Genomic DNA, 16443 nt, shown 5'->3' with positions numbered 1-16443 from the left:
TCTCCCTCTCTCTCCTCCATTTCCCTCTCTCCCTCTCTCTCTCTCTCTCTCTCTCTCTCTCTCTCTCTCTCTCTCTCTCTCTCTCTCTCTCTCACTCCCTCTCCGTCTTTCCCTCTCTCTCTCCATTTCCATCTCTCCCTCTCCGTCTCTCTCTCTTTCCGGACTGTCATGCGATCCCTCCCCTCAGGGCTACAGGTAGAGGCTCTTTGTGCTTGTGGTCTAATGGGCTTAGCCCCAGGAGGGAGCAGGAGCCCACCCACAGATAAGCCTGATGCTTGGACTAGAATCAGACTATCTATGGCTCTGGCCTGGACCCCTGTGCCACTATACATACCTGTGGTTCACTGCATTCACCAATTACACTCTAGACTCTGGGCACCATCTTTGCTCTCCTATTGCTCTGTACACTATAGTCAGAGTGCACTACCTTCACCCTGCTATATGGCAAAGAATCCTATTGTGTTCAGACAGACCTGTGGTGAAAAGACATATTCAACTATTTCAAGTTTTTTTGAGTATACCATAACATCCCTGATGCACTAAGAGCTGCTGTGACTAGAGCTACAAAGACATGGAAATCCATGGTCAAGGCTTTTGAGGGAACATACACCATGCCACAACCTTTAGTGTGGACAGACTAGACGTCAGCTAGGCGACAGGGCTCTATAATAGAACCTCCAAGAAGCAGCGTGGGGACCTTTCACTGTGACAGAGTTCTGTTACACCACTCTAGAACACGTCCAGGCTGGCTGTTTACTAGAACCAGTGGAGTTGTTTCATACAATAGCACAAAGGGAAAGTATGGCCAAATTGCGGCTGAAGTGGATGGAATTGTGAAATGTGAGATAGTTTGAGTTATGTTACAAGCTCAGAGGCTCAGAGAGAGAGCACTAGGGTGGAATGTGAGCCAGAATGAGAGGGTCAAGGCCCGATAAATGCTTTTGTTCATGGTATACAGAGGTATCGTCTATATTAGTTTGTGGCATCTGCAAAAAAGGGTCATTCATGAAGGGTGGATGCCCAGAGGTTTTAGTGGTGAACTCTCAGCCAGGGAGACCTTACTGCTAGAAAAGCAAAACCGGTGAGTGTGTCTGTGAGTGTGTGTAGGAGTGGGGACAAAGTCCAAACCACTGAATCCCCATTGGGAATAGCCATTATTTACACACATTTTATCAGCCTGACCTGAGCCAGATCTGCCAGTGGAGACCTCAGACAAACCTCAGACCGACTCCTGCAAGGGCTGCTGGGAACAGGAAGTGCCTTAGCCATGGCCCCTCCCTCCCTTCCCAGCTGATCTGTCTCATAGAGAATGATAGAGGCCTCTAGTGGCCAAAAGGACATATTAGCATGGGAAGCGCCATTGAGAGCTTCCACCATTTTAATGTAGTCAACTGGATGGGATTCATGTCCAACCGGGTCATCAGGAGGCATCAGCCAATCATAAAGAAGGAAATTGACTACTTCAAAATGGAGATTGCCTCAGTGGTGCTGCCCATGCTGTCACAGGCACTATAATGGCACAGTTACAAAGATGAGTCCTCTATCTATCTCTATGGTCTGGACATGGGGTCCCTGAGGTCATGACCAGGTTGCCCCTCACACTGCCTGGACAATATAGGCCTGTCTACTGGGGGAGAGAAAGGGATGAGAGATAGCTAATGGAGGGATAGAGAGCAGGTTTCTGGGGTGTTTGAAGGGGTGGAGGAGGATAAGACAAGATAAAGATTTGTGGACAGTTTGTGGGGTGAGAGAGAGAGTAGTGTATTAGTGGATCTATGTAGTAGGGTTGCGGGGTTTGGTGGTTTGAGGTCATGGGATTCAGGGAGTTTGCCTACCTTTATTTCACCTGACCTGAAGAAGTGGCCTATTTAGCAGAAGTATTTATGTATTTGCATTGTGGTAAGGCTCTGAAGTATTCAGCGTTAGTATTTACCCTGCGTGGTGGTAGGTATTATAGGGCTACAATTGTAAACAATGCTATGGCCATAGAGACCGTCCCCTGGCGGGTCATATTAGGACCCTGATCCACAATCAATCAACACTTAGTTAGAAACAATCCATAACAATGAGGTAATTGAGCCCCTCCGGGGGCTTAGCTGAACATGTGGGAGCAAGTGTGTGGGTGTGTGTGCGTTTGTGTATGTGTGTGTATGTGTGTGTGTGAGAGAGAGTGTGTGTGTCTGTGTGTGTGTGTGTGTGTGTGCGTGCGTGCGTGCGTATGTGTGTCTATAACACTGGGGTCACCCTTCAGAAAAACCTCAGTCTGTAAAATGTTAAAGAAGAAAAAAACAGTCTGTTGAGAAGCCTTTGTTTCTACACTCTGAGAGACTACATTCCTCATGAGTTTCCACACGCGTGCGCACACACACAGCCTTCATGTTAATCTTAGGGCATGAATAAAATGCTGTTACAGTACAAAAAACGTACATAGAGACAAGTTACAGTATCCAGGCTCGTTGCACACACAGGAGCTTTTTCTTTACAAAGTGCTAAACTGATGGAGGTAATATAAAACAATATAAATCAACTATGGTGGGCACCACCTGTAACACACAGGGTTGTTGACACTGGCACTGAGGTGTGAATACCTGTAATGAACACCCAAACTGAAATCAGTATCACTTAAACATTTTACTGGCTAACTAACCTATCTACTTATATAGTATATACATATCAAAGGAATCAAAATAAATAAGTAATTTAGACTATTTAAAAATGAGCTTGATAATCAAGGTGTCTTACCTACAGTATGCCGGTTCATTGACTAACTAAACAGATCAATCGTATAGTAATATAATTAGTTCAATGTCAACAGAGCCAGGTTAAACACATTCTCTCTGTCTGTGTGGCGTGTGAACAGGGTTGACGGTCTATAAACCTAATGGGTTTGAGTGTAGAGAAAACGTTTAACTAAATCCTGTTAAAATAGCTATACCTCCCACTTCAAAGGGAGAGCGCGAGAGAGAGAGAGAGAGAGAGAGAGAGAGAGAGAGAGAGAGAGAGAGAGAGAGAGAGAGAGAGAGAGAGAGAGAGAGAGACAGACAGATGGAAAGAGAGATGGAAAGAGAGAGAGTGATGAAAGAGAGAGAGAGAGTGATGAAAGAGAGAGAGAGAGATCAAGAGAAAACAAAAAGAGAATTACTTGACACATTGGAAAGAATTAACAACAAAAAAACAGAGCAAACTAGAATGCTATTTGACCCTAAACAGAGACTAAACAGTGGCACAATACCTGACCACTGTGACTGACCCAAACTTAAGGAAAGCTTTGACTATGTACAGACTCAGTGAGCATAGCCTTGCTATTGAGAAAGGCAGCCGTAGGCAGACCTGGCTCTCAAGAGAAGACAGGCTATGTGCACACTGCCCACAAAATGAGGTGGAAACTGAGCTGCACTTCCTAACCTCCTGCCAAATGTATGACCATATTAGAGACACATATTTCCTTCAGATTACACAGACCCACAAAGAACTTGAAAAAAAATCCAATTTTGATAAACTCCTATATCTCCTGGGTGAAATACCACAGTGTGCCATCACAGCAGCAAGATTTGGGACCTGTTGCCACACGGAAAAGCACAGATATTTTTGTAATTGCTTTTTTCAGTGTTGAGAGAAAATTCTTGCTCTAGTTGGGAGGGAGAAAGCTTTGGGAAAGTTAAACAGGTCTGACAGCGAGACTGCAGTGAAATTAATATTTTCAAACAGCAGAAAACACTCTATTATAAACACAGGCTGTGATGCAGGGCTTTGGTCTGTACAGGAGACACGTTTAATATATTCATACGCACCAGCCAACTCAAGGCTATATACATCACCCTGTCTCATAAGAGGAAAATCTCAGACCAGAAATCTTGTCGGTTTACATTCAACTGATGCTCTGTTGATAAGGTAAAAACTATGGCTACAGTTTCTCACATTATTAATCTGGGCCAATTTCACAAGAATGGGCCTCGTTCTCTGAGGCCTTTGTGGTTGTACAGTATGTCCTAAAAATAAGAAAGACACAATGAAAGAGTGAACATACTATTTTTCTCTTTTCATGTCTCATGTTTCTCTCTACTGCTGTTCTTTGGGCTCTAGTCTCCACTCTTCCAGCCTTACTTGTGGAGACCACACAACCTTCTGTAAAGTATTAAGTCTACAATCTTGGTCTGCTTGGAGTTGTATCTAGGATCTCTCTGTCCTAATCTGATGTGAATACTGCGACCCAAGGCCACATCTTCCATCCACCAGTAACACTGTTTTTCTTTTTACTTTTCACCCCTCTCTCTCTCTCTCTCTCTCTCTCTCTCTCTCTCTCTCTCTCTCTCTCTCTCTCTCTCTCTCTCTCTCTATCTCTCACTCTCTCTCACACTCTCTCTCTCTCTCTCTCTCTCTCTGCCTCTCTCTCTCTCTCTCTGTCTCTCTCTCTCTCTCTCTCTCTGTCTCTGTCTCTCTCTCACTCTCCCTCTTTCGCTCTCTCTCTTTTCATGAAGAAGGGGAATGGTTGGTATAAGGAGGCTGCTCACTACTCAAGAAGGGGCTTTTTTTTGGACATGGAGCCATTTTTCCCCCTCGTGTGTTTGTTCTGGCCTGTGAAAACATCTCTGGAGCGAGGGAGGGAAGGAGGGAACAAGGGAGGGGGGCAGACGAGGAGAGAGGTGTGAGGCCAGGCGCCTGCGGCCGACAACATGACTGACAACCAGCCGCCGCAACAACAGGCGTCATTGTCACCCTTCACCCCCTCCACACTCCCCCTCACCCCAGGCAAGGGGCAATACCTCATCTCCAGGTTTGTGTTACCCCAGATTCCAGGTGGTCCCTGTAAATGAACTCATGTAAAATATGAAGAAGAGAAAACATTGAGTGGTTATTAAAAGCTGTGAATGAACTGCTCTAATGCCATGTTACATGGTACATGCAGGCAGGCCTCACTGAAAGCAGATGAGGGGTAAACACACACATGGACACCGACAGGAAGGAGGAAGGAGTTCAGCGTGCTTTGTTTTTCAACATCCTCCTGCTACATGGTTTCTGTACAGGTGTGGCTAATTGGCCAGCTTTCCTAAGCCTTGTGAAAGCAAAGTGTTGACCCTCATGGTGTGTGTGTGTGTGTGTGTGTGTGTGTGTTTGTGTGTGTTGACCCCCAGGGCTCCATGTTAGGATGTAGGCCCAACTAATTAACATAATACTGAGAGCTGGGCTAAACATACACAGGTTACTACAGGGCTAGAGTTGAAGATTTCAAACATACCCTGTCCATCTCCTGACTTTCTCTATGTCTGTTTGTATCTCCATCTCATTCTTTAGATCATTCTCACCCCCACTTCCTCTAGCTGTCTCCCCCACCCCTCCATCACCCACACCTCCTTCCCTCCACGCTATGTCCAGCTGTGAAGCTGAGCTGATGTCTGGTCAGGTCTGGTCTGATCAACGCCACAGTGTACACAGGGACGGCTAGCCTCTGGACTGTGGACTGAAGGGCTGTGGGTTCGGGGTCTGTCTGTGTCTGGCCTGCTTGACAGATCCAGGCCAGGGAACACATACATTACATACATTAGTGTCCATCATCTAAACCCCACCAGACCAGAGTACACATACAGAAAAACCAGGGAGAAAACCAAACCGCAAACCCTATGGAAAAACCGTACATCCTTTCCCTGAACACAAACACACCAACCAGAAGCCTCAGCCACTGTGACACCAGCTAAACCAGGTACTTCTCTACCCGTATCCACCTCCACAACCATGACTGTGACTGACGTTTTGACACATCAATGGAAAATATCAAAACAACCGCGGAGGCTGTCACATGTCACATGCCACCATTAGCTGACCCCATCTGCCCTGCTTCCCCCTGACAGCTAATCAGCTGACGATGACACTAATGACAACCAACAGGGCCCATCTCCGGCCCCTCGGGCCCCAGTCAAAGGAAGCCCTGTGCTCTCTAATGAAAGAGCCTAATGACTGTGTTTAAACCAAATGTGTCCCGCTTTACGCTGCTCTACTCTGCTCTGCTCTGAGCTGCGCCACTGGCCAGCCTGCTGTCTGATTGTGGCCCATAGACGAGTGGGTTGTTTAGCAACAAAACCGATGTGTGCGCAACCGTTGGCTTAGAATCAATGGATTGTTGACAACATGTAAACTATATTTCCTCTCCAAATCTTTATTGAACATTTGCATAATGAGCACTTGTTTTTTTCTCAAATCCATTGTTACAGTTGTTGGTTAGCTAGCTAGCGAATTTTTGCCAAATTAGCAGAGACGTGACAAGAGTCAAAACAACTCAAAACAAGACATGGTATCAATAACAAGATACAACGAGCTGAAACGAGCCACCTACGATTCCCCACATGGCAGCTTCTTATCATTGTTGCTAGCTGTCTGACCGTCCAGAATCATAACAACACATGGACTTCTGCCCCATCGACGCGCGCGCATCGATTTTGTGACATTGTCAGCTAACCCGTCTATAAGCACAGATGCAGGTCCTGTGGACTTGAATAAATATTAACACACTCTGGAGCATGGCCAGAGAACAGAGCTGACCTGACAGAGTCTCTGACTGAGAGAAGGGGTTTTGAGGGAGAAAATAAACTTCACATTACAAGACTCTGAGAGGTCGTCTAGGGAGAGACAGCAGTTATGTAGAGTCCTTATTATGACACACCACTGAAGTAGGTTAGATATCTACTGAGAGTAATTCTAACCTAGCCAAGGTTATAATATTGAAACACTACAGTACAAGGGCACGGGAAGAAAGCTCTGCAGGATATTTCAACAACATGTAAATAAAACTAATTGTAAGGGAGAAACAGATGTGTGAGATCATGTGTGTGTGTCATGTGTCTCTCTCTCTCTGTGGGTGTGAGTGTGTGAATTAACTAAGTGTCTGATTTCCCCATCATGCCAGTCTGTTTGATGTTGCAATATTCCCAGCCTTTTCCATGGAATATGGCTCCGTGCCTTGGCGCTGTACGTCATTCAGTAAAAATGTCCAGCTTATGGCCATCCTTTGTTCTGGAGAGATTTAAGCGCTTTAGAAAACAACATGCACATTTCTCCAATACAACTTGAGAGAACTCTAAAGTAAACATTGACAATTCGATTACTTTACAAAATAAACGAGATTGAACCTCTGAATACGTTTGCCAGTTAATAAACCATTGAGTAAATATTATATAAACCGCCTCTCACTCCATATCCACATCACAGGACAGTCCACAGGAGAAAATGTTGAAATAAGCCAAGGAGACAAAGAGAGTTCAGAAGGTCCTAACACAGCCTAGTGAACCAGAATGAAAGTACACCATGGAAGGGGAGGATGAGGAGTAGGAAGGAGAGGAGGAAGAAGGAGAGGGGGATGATGAAAGACCAAAAGGGAGGAGAGGCACACCAAGCCCCCAGATAGACACTAGATTTAGGATCACCAACTGCGCATTTGTCCATGTCCTGATTGGTGCTACGAAACACCAGCTGGGGATGGTGATATAAACTGAGCACATACTAGCTGAGATGGGCTTGATAACGTGCTAACACAAGCTAGCTGAGATGGGCTTGATAACGTGCTAACACAAGCTAGCTGAGATGGGCTTGATAACGTGCTAACACAAGCTAGCTGAGATGAGCTTGATAACGTGCTAACACAAGCTAGCTGAGATGGGCTTGATAACGTGCTAACACATACTAGCTGAGATGGGCTTGATAACGTGCTAACACAAGCTAGCTGAGATGAGCTTGATAACGTGCTAACACAAGCTAGCTGAGATGGGCTTGATAACGTGCTAACACAAGCTAGCTGAGATGGGCTTGATAACGTGCTAACACAAGCTAGCTGAGATGGGCTTGATAACGTGCTAACACAAGCTAGCTGAGATAGGCTTGATAACGTGCTAACACAAACTAGCTGAGATGGGCTTGATAACGTGCTAACACATACTAGCTGAGATGGGCTTGATAACGTGCTAACACAAGCTAGCTGAGATGGGCTTGATAACGTGCTAACACAAGCTAGCTGAGATGGGCTTGATAACGTGCTAACACATACTAGCTGAGATGGGCTTGATAACGTGCTAACACAAGCTAGCTGAGGCAAGCAGCATACAACACACAGATGCTAGATTAACTTTGCAGTACAAAAAGGCCAGGTGATGCAAATCTCTATTCTGTCAAGCGATCTTGATTGGGAGCATAAATCAAACAGATAAATACCATAAATTCAATTCAATTCAAAAGGCTTTATTGGCATTGAAAGTGTTACCACATACTGTACATTGCCAAAGCAAACATATCAAATCAATGATGACGCAGATAGATAATAATAGGAAAAATAATAATACTCAATGAGTAATAACAATTAACAGGACAATACAGTAAGAAATAAAGTCCATAAGAAGTCCATAATATATGATACACTATCTGATGTGAAAGCCTTGGCCAGATGCAACAGAAACACTTCCCACTGGGCAAAAACTGGTTGAATCAACGTTGTTTCCATGTCATTTCATCAACAACAAAAATATATGTGATGATGTTGAATCAACGTGGAAAACTGATTGAATTTGAAAAAAGTAATCAACGTAAGGGAATTTCATAATTTCTTTACCCAACTTTTAACCTAAATCCAATGACATGGTGAAATGTTTAGTTGACAACTCAACCAAATGCAAATCAAAACTGAACTGACGCCTGTGCCCAGTGGGTTCTCCTTTCGCGACTATTTGTATTTTTCAACTCATCACTTTCTTACACAACCTTTCCTTTCATTATTTTACTTTAAGGAATCTCCTTTGATTTCTTCAGTAGTATTTATCTTTCTTCCCCTCTCTCTCTTTTGTAACAGGAGCCAGTGTTGTGTTGTGTTGGGTTAGTGGAGCTACTTATGAAGTATGGAGGAAAAATGACTACTTACGCAGAGGGTCTTCCTGGCAGAGGGGTTAGGAGTGGATCTGGAAGAGAAGACAGGAGGATTTACAATTTTAACAACAGGGGGAACAATTGCTCCCAGACCATTGGAGGTTGCCAGAGACAGACCTCTTGTCCATACAGGCTGCCAGAGCTCAGGCCAAGTGCTGGCAGTTTTAGAAGAAGAGATCTACACTAAGCTCACTCTATCAAAGCAGACAGCAAACTCTGACCTCCTGACTACACTTAACTACACCAGTGTTGATTAAATCAACCAGACAGAAATATCTGCAAGAATTATTGAATTGATTGAGCTGTTAGTCATGTCGATGAGTCATGCAAAGTTTGCGTCCTGATTTCATAGTCAGGTTCATGCACTTCATAGGAGACATAAAGCCACCCCGTAAGACATTTTGAACTATTCATACTCATAGCCACTTTATAACCACTACCTCATAGCCTCATCCTACTAGTCTTACCAAACTTGACGAAGAGTACTCCGGTGGTGGAGACGGTGCCGTAGCTGTTGCTGGCAACACACTGGAAGTAGCCTGTGTCTGTGGTGTCCAGGTTACGGATGCGGAGGCGCGATCCGTAGGACGTGGGTCGGTAGGAGATCCGGCGAGGCTCTTGGACCACAGGAGCGTCGTTCTTCAGCCAGCGCACCGTGGGAAGGGGGTTACCGGACACACGACACAGCAGCTCTGCCGTCTGGCCCAGAGACGTGGTGATGTTGTTCATAGGAGCCTCCAGATGAAGAAACAGGTCTGGGATGGAGGGGAGGCGGGAGAGAGGGAATTAGATATGGACATTTAATGGGAGCATAAAGGAGAAATAGAGAGGGAGGAGAGAGGAGGGAGAAAGAGAAAATAGAGAGAGGGAAAATTAGATATGAACATCAGTATTTATTAGCTCTTGCTTTATACATAAAACAAATTTTAAAAGCCTATTATCACAAAAAACATTAAACGGATGACAGGATCAGAGTCTTCTCTTGGCAATGAGATGTAAAGAGAAAGAGATAAAGAGACAGGGAGAGGGAGAGAGATAGGCCAATAGTGAGAGAACTTTATAATACATTAATCACAATAACTACATTGGCATTATTTATGTGAGTGAACAGCCAACTTTAGATTCAGACTATATAAATAACATAATGCAGTCTATCAAAAATATATACAAGCATATAAATGTACCATTTAAATAACAGTGTAACAGGTGGATACAGGCATAGAGAATAGTATGAGGAGTGGTGTTTCATTCTGTAACCTTTACTAAGTATACCACTGAGCCAAATCAGCAGAGAACTGCTATGATGTGTCAATAAACACATCCACTAATGGAATGCCCAATTGAAACTATGAATTATTATTTCTAAAAATTCTAAGTCCGTCATCTAACGATTTTACCACAACCTTGAGTTGAGTTATCTGGGCCCTCCTCAAACAAGGTTTCAACTCTCCCATAACACTATGGCTCAACTACCCCAGAAGCTACTTTTTCCCTTTCTAAATAACACTACTCAGAAATGACTCTAATATGTGTGTGTGTGTGTGTGTTTGTGTGAGGGAAAGTGTGTACATGTGTGTGTGTGTGTGTGTACAACAAACTTGCTCTGCCGGGTAGGAATCCTTTACAAGATATTTTGTGGTTGCCGCTGTGGTAACAAATTATTTGCCTTTCTCCAAGACTGTGTGTTGCCAGAGGGGTTTCAGGAGCACTAAAGTCATATAAAACTTTGGAAACTTCCCTCTCCTCTCCAGAACCTGCCCTGCCAGACACAGCTTGGTCTTACTGGTAGGCCAACATCAACAGACCAACAGGACAACCCCACATTCTGCAGTGTGATACACAGCATGGTACACAAGCCCTGGGGGGCAGGATCCCAAACACTGGACGTGTATGTCGGTGTGTATGTGTGTTTATACAACGGGTGAGTCTAATCCTGAACATTGATTGGTTAAAACTGCATTCCAGCCAGTGTCTATTCCACAAGTTACCACCGGCTAAATCTATTACGTTAAAATGCCAATTTACTCTGTTCCATCTGACTGCGCAATCCACTGTCTCATGGGCCCAGCCAGGCAATTTATAAACTTGATCTCTACTATAAAAAGCATCTAGACATTATCTCAGTGGTGGAAAAAGTACCCAATTGTCATACTTGAGTAAAAGTAAATATACGTTAATAGAAAATGACTCAAGTAAAAGTGAAAGTCACCCAGTTAAATATTACTTGAGTAAAAGTCTAAAAGTATTTGGTTTTAAATATACTTAAGTATCAAAAGTAAATGTAATTGCTAAAACATACTTAAGTATCAAATGTAAAAGTAAAAGTATGAACCATTTAAAATTCCTTAAATTAAGCAAATCAGATGGCACAATTTTATTGTTTTTATTTTATTTATGGATAGGCAGGGGCATGCTCCAACACTCCAACATCTTTACAAACTAAGCATTTGTGTTTAGTGAGTCCGCCAGATCAGGTAGGGATGACCAGGGATGTTCTCTTGATAAGTGCGTGAATTTGACAATTTTCCTGTCCTGCTAAGCTTTCAAAATGTAACGAGTACTTTTGAGTGTCAAGCAAAAATGTATGGAGTAAAAAGTACATTATTTTCTTTAGGAATGTAGTGAAGTAAAAGTAAAAGTTGTCAAAATATAAATAGTAAAGTAAAGTACAGATACCCCCAAAAACTACTTAAGTAGCACTTTAAAGTATTTTTACTTAAGTACTTTACGCCACTGCATTATCTCACATTTCTTTTAGACTAACATTTAGTTTTCAACAGCGGAGATTTGTATAAACCTTGTTGTCTGTCTCTCCGACATTTGCAACATTGTTTCAATATCCAGCTGTCCCATAGTAATGAACGTGTCGGGAGTCAGGATGAGACAGACAGGCAGGCAGCATTTGTCAGCCAGTCGAAATCATGAATCAGCATAATTTGTATGGATATATACAAATAACTATCAATAGAAAACAGGTCAAATGAAACAAAGTGCAGCTAGCTTACTGTCTTTCCAGCTTCAGTTTGAAGTGATTGTGTTAGCTGTGTTGTTGGCTAGCTCCTCTGAACAACAGTGTCCTGACGAGAGAGCACATTTTCTATGCCAGGCAAAATCGTGCATCATTAGCTCATTGTTATGGATGTACAGTATACAAATACTAGCTAGCAAGCAAGGGATAAAAACGTTGACAGCAATGGAACATTTTGAACGAACGTCTGGGTTGCGTCCATAGATACAGAATAAAAAGACTGATCGACTGGGTCGCGTCTCTCTCAACCGAACCGATAGAATGAACGACCAGCCGGCTTGGGTAGCAACCCTAGATTTGTGTCGGGACTATATATTTTGGAAGGATGAAATAGTATGAATAAATTAATCTAAATAAAGTTTTTAATGAAAATATATAAATCATTATTTGAATATGTTGGTAACCTGTTGTATAAAAGTGATAATGCCCTCGAAGCCGGTGTTTGGAGGATATATTGGCACGATTTGCATAGTCAAAGCTTTCCTTAATTTTGGGTCAGTCACAGTGGTCAGGTATTCTGCCACTGTGCACTCTCTGTTAAGGGCCAAATAGCATTCCATTTTGCTCTGTTTTTTGGTCAATTCTTTCCAACGTGTCAAGTTATCTTTTTATTTTCTCATGATTTGGTTGGGTCTAAGTGTGTTGCTGTCCTGGGGCTCTGTGGGGTCTGTTTGTGTTTGTGAACAGAGCCCCAGGACCAGCTTGTTTAGGGGACTCTTCTCTAGATGAATCTCTCTGTAGGCGATGGCTTTGTTATGGAAGGTTTGGGAATCGCTTCCTTTTAGGTGGTTCTCTCTCTCTCTCTTTCATCTCCCTCCCTCCCAAGAAGAAAACATAAATAAACATCAGAGAATATTTCAAATGACTCATCATCATGTTTTAACCTTACAATTAATTTGAACCATAAGTAAAGTTTGTTGTGGGTGACAATACTGATAAAACAGCATCGAAGCAAGAATGAAAACAAAGAGGTTATATGGATAGAGATGTAGTAGACCTCTCCTTCCTCTCCTGTCCTCCTCCTGATCTCTCTCTCTCTGACAGCTCTCCATACCCACAGCTCTCTGTATGAGAGGGATGCCACGGACAGGCTTTAATGTATTTAGCAATGCATGGAATGTGACTTTGATTGCCACATTGATGAAAGTACATTGTGCTGAGCCCTGAGTCTGGCCCCTAGAGGGGCAGGAGGGGGCCGCGGGCCCTACAGCTGTGTATGTGCTGGATAACCACACACATACAGAACACTGCAGAACACACAAACACGCACACACACACGTTTGTTTTACTAACCTTGTGGGGACCAAACAATTGATTCCATTCAAAATCCTATTTTCCCTAACCCTAAACCTGACCCTAATCCTTTACCTAACCCTAACATTAACCCTAAAACCCTAACCCTAACCCTAAACCTAATTCCTAACCCTACACCTAATCCTAACCCTAATTGTAACCATAACACTAAACCTAACCCCTAAGCCTAAAATAGCTTTTTTCCTTGTGGGGACCGGTGAAATGTCCCCACTTGTCTGAATTTTCCTTGTTTTACTAGCCTAACTTCTGGTCCCCACAAGGATAGTAAAACCAAACACACAAACACACACACACACAAACACACACACACACATACAGAAAACTGCAGAAAACACACACAGGGGGTGTGTATGTCTGAGTGTGTGTCTGGGTCCGATTCTTCTACTATAACCAACATTGGTCAAACCTGTGGATTTTCAACACTAAATGTAATCTTGTTCATCAGTTTGTTAAGGTATTGTAACGGTAAACATTTAAAAGGTCAATTTACATTTACATTTACATTTTAGTCATTTAGCAGACGCTCTTATCCAGAGCGACTTACAGGAGCAATTAGGGTTAAGTGCCTTGCTCAAGGGCACATTTACGTCATTTAGCAGACGCTCTTATCCAGAGCGACATACAAATTGGTGCATTCACCCTATAGCCAGTGGGAAAACCACTTTACACTTTTTTTTTTTTTCATGGAATTGAGTGAAATAATCACTTGATACTTGAAATGATGTAAACCACTATATTGCCCTGTAATGAACAATACAACTTGATCAGCCAATCATAAACCATTAAGAGGATCAATCTTTTTCTTAATGTACTGGAGTAAATAGATTTAGGAAATCCCTCTGTCCTTTCTCACTATGTAAATCAATCTCTTGAATGGACTGATTTAAAGGCCTTCACATTTTTTTACCAAATCTACAAATCTACAAAAACCAAGTGAAATCACAAAAAAAGGTGTCTGGACACCTCTATAACAAATCCTTTACATACATTTTGTAGATTAGGTAAAAAAACGTGAACTTGACCTTTAGCATGAAAGGTGACATCACAGTAAAAGGATGTAAGGCCACTTAACAGGTGATTATTAGGGTGATCAACCAAGCTGATGTGGCATTAAACACAAGCTGTTATCCCACACATGTCTCAGTCCTCAGCATTGCTATAGCAACCACACGGTGGTCCTTGTTGTTGTTCTATTTGGCTCTTGACTGGGTAACAGACCTAACACGTTGTCACAGGCTGTGAGTGTGTGTCAAATCAAAATCAAATCAAATGTATTGGTCACATACACATGGTTAGCAGATGTTATTGCGAGTGTAGCTAAATGCTTGTGCTTCAAGTTCCGACAGTTCAGCAATATCTAGCAAGTAATATCTAACAGTTCCACAACAAATACCTAATACACACACATCTAAGTAAAGGAACGGAATAAGAATATATAAATATATGGATGAGCAATGTCATTATCAGAGTGGCATAGGCTAAGATGCAATAGATAGTATAGAATACAGTATATACATATGAGATGGGTAATGCAATATATGTAAACATTATTAAGATAGTATAGAATACAGTATATACATATGAGATGGGTAATGCAAGATATGTAAACATTATTAAAGTGGCATTATTAAAGTGACAAGTGTTCCATTTATTAATGTGGCCAGTGATTTTCAAGTCAGTATGTAGGCAGCAGCCTCTCTGTGCTAGTGATGGCTGTTTAACAGTCTGATGGCCTTGACATAGAAGCTGTTTTTCAGTCTCCAGGTCCCAGCTTTGATGCACCTTTACTGTCTGGATGATAGCGGGGTGAACAGGCAGTGGCTCGGGTGGTAGTTGTCCTTGATTATCTTTTTGGCCTTCTTGTGACATTGGGTGCTGTAGGTGTCCTGGAGGGCAGGTAGTTTGCCCCCGGTGATGCGTTGTGCAGACCGCACCACCCTCTGGAGAGCCCTGCAGTTGTGGGCAGTGCAGTTGCCATACCAGGTGGTGATACAGCCCGACAGGGTGCTCTCAATTGTGCATCTGTAAAAGTTTGTGAGGGTTTTAGGTGACAGGTCAAATTTCTTCAGCCTCCTGAGGTTGAAGAGACGCTGTTGCGCCTTCTTCACCACACTGTCTGTGTGGGTGGACCATTTCAGTTTGTCAGTGATATGTACGCTGAGGAACTGAAAACTTTCCAGCTTCTCCACTGCTGTCCTGTTTCCTGAAGTCCACGATCATCTGTGTTGAGTCTGAGGGAGGGGGGAGGAGGCGCAGGGGGATGTGTGTGTGTGTGTGTTGGTGTGAGAGATGTGTGTGTGTGGGGACGTTTGCCCACACACCCATCCCCCTACGCCCCCTCCCCCCTCCCTCAGACTCAACACAACAATGTGGGACTGGCGTGTGGGTGACAACCTGACATCCTGGGAGTCTAGCCTCCCCCTCTCTCTCTACCCCTGCTCTCCCGCCCTTCTTCTTTTTCTCCTCCAAACTCCCAAATGAAATAAAACTGTATTAAAGGGCAATTAAAATACCTCAATATAATTTACGGTCATATAAACAGCCTCAACCTTCTCCAACTCAACCTCAAACCTCACTCATGCCTTGACATCCCACAATATCCCACCTAATCTTCGCCTCCGGCTTGCATTCTCTACCCTCATCTCTTCCTTCCTCCATTCCCAGCTTAGTCTCTCAGACCCATCTGGCTGACCAGGGAGACCAGAGGAAGAGCTTGGTTTCCATCGCCTCTCCCCCAGTCTTAGCCTCCTCTAGACAAACACAGACTCTCTTACAACAATATACAAACCTGGTCTGAGAAATAGAGAGAGAGGAGGGGGTAGCGGATATTATTGCATTTGCTCCAGATACAGGCTGTTCCACAACTAAGATCACAAACTCATGCTTCCAGTAATGCATTTAGGACATGTACCCCTGACCAAAATGCTATTCTTTCCTATACCCAACACACACACTCAAGTATGCACACACACTCAAACACACACACAAACACGTTCTTCTCTCCGTCAGTTTAACCTAACCTGCTAGCTAATTAAGTTAAGGAAGAGCAAATTTGATAATGAAAATGGAATAATTTCAGTAATGATTTTGATGTTTGTTATGATACCAGGGTTTAGAGATGGCTCTGTACTCACTGTACTGCCAGCTGGAGAGGATGCTTGAGTGTTTGTGTGTGTGTGTCACTGGAGGTTGGTGGCACC

At 43.2% G+C, this 16443-nt stretch overlaps 1 protein-coding gene across 1 annotated transcript in view; it reads right to left on the bottom strand.

Annotated features, from left to right (window-relative positions):
• Positions 1-16443, bottom strand: part of LOC121540445 (inactive tyrosine-protein kinase transmembrane receptor ROR1-like) — a 196435-nt gene that overhangs the window by 36009 nt on the left and 143983 nt on the right. The window contains exons 3-4 of the mRNA XM_041849316.2: positions 9369-9656; positions 8897-8933 (exon numbers count right to left, since the gene is read on the bottom strand). Of these exons, the coding sequence (XP_041705250.1) occupies positions 8897-8933; positions 9369-9656 (325 nt within the window). The remainder of the gene's footprint in view (positions 1-8896; positions 8934-9368; positions 9657-16443) is intronic.

The sequence above is a fragment of the Coregonus clupeaformis genome, chromosome 26, assembly GCF_020615455.1.
Source record: "Coregonus clupeaformis isolate EN_2021a chromosome 26, ASM2061545v1, whole genome shotgun sequence".
In the NCBI taxonomy this organism is placed as follows: Eukaryota; Metazoa; Chordata; class Actinopteri; order Salmoniformes; family Salmonidae; genus Coregonus; species Coregonus clupeaformis.
Note: the sequence above shows the minus strand (reverse complement) of the source record. Positions and strands in the feature narration are given on the sequence as shown.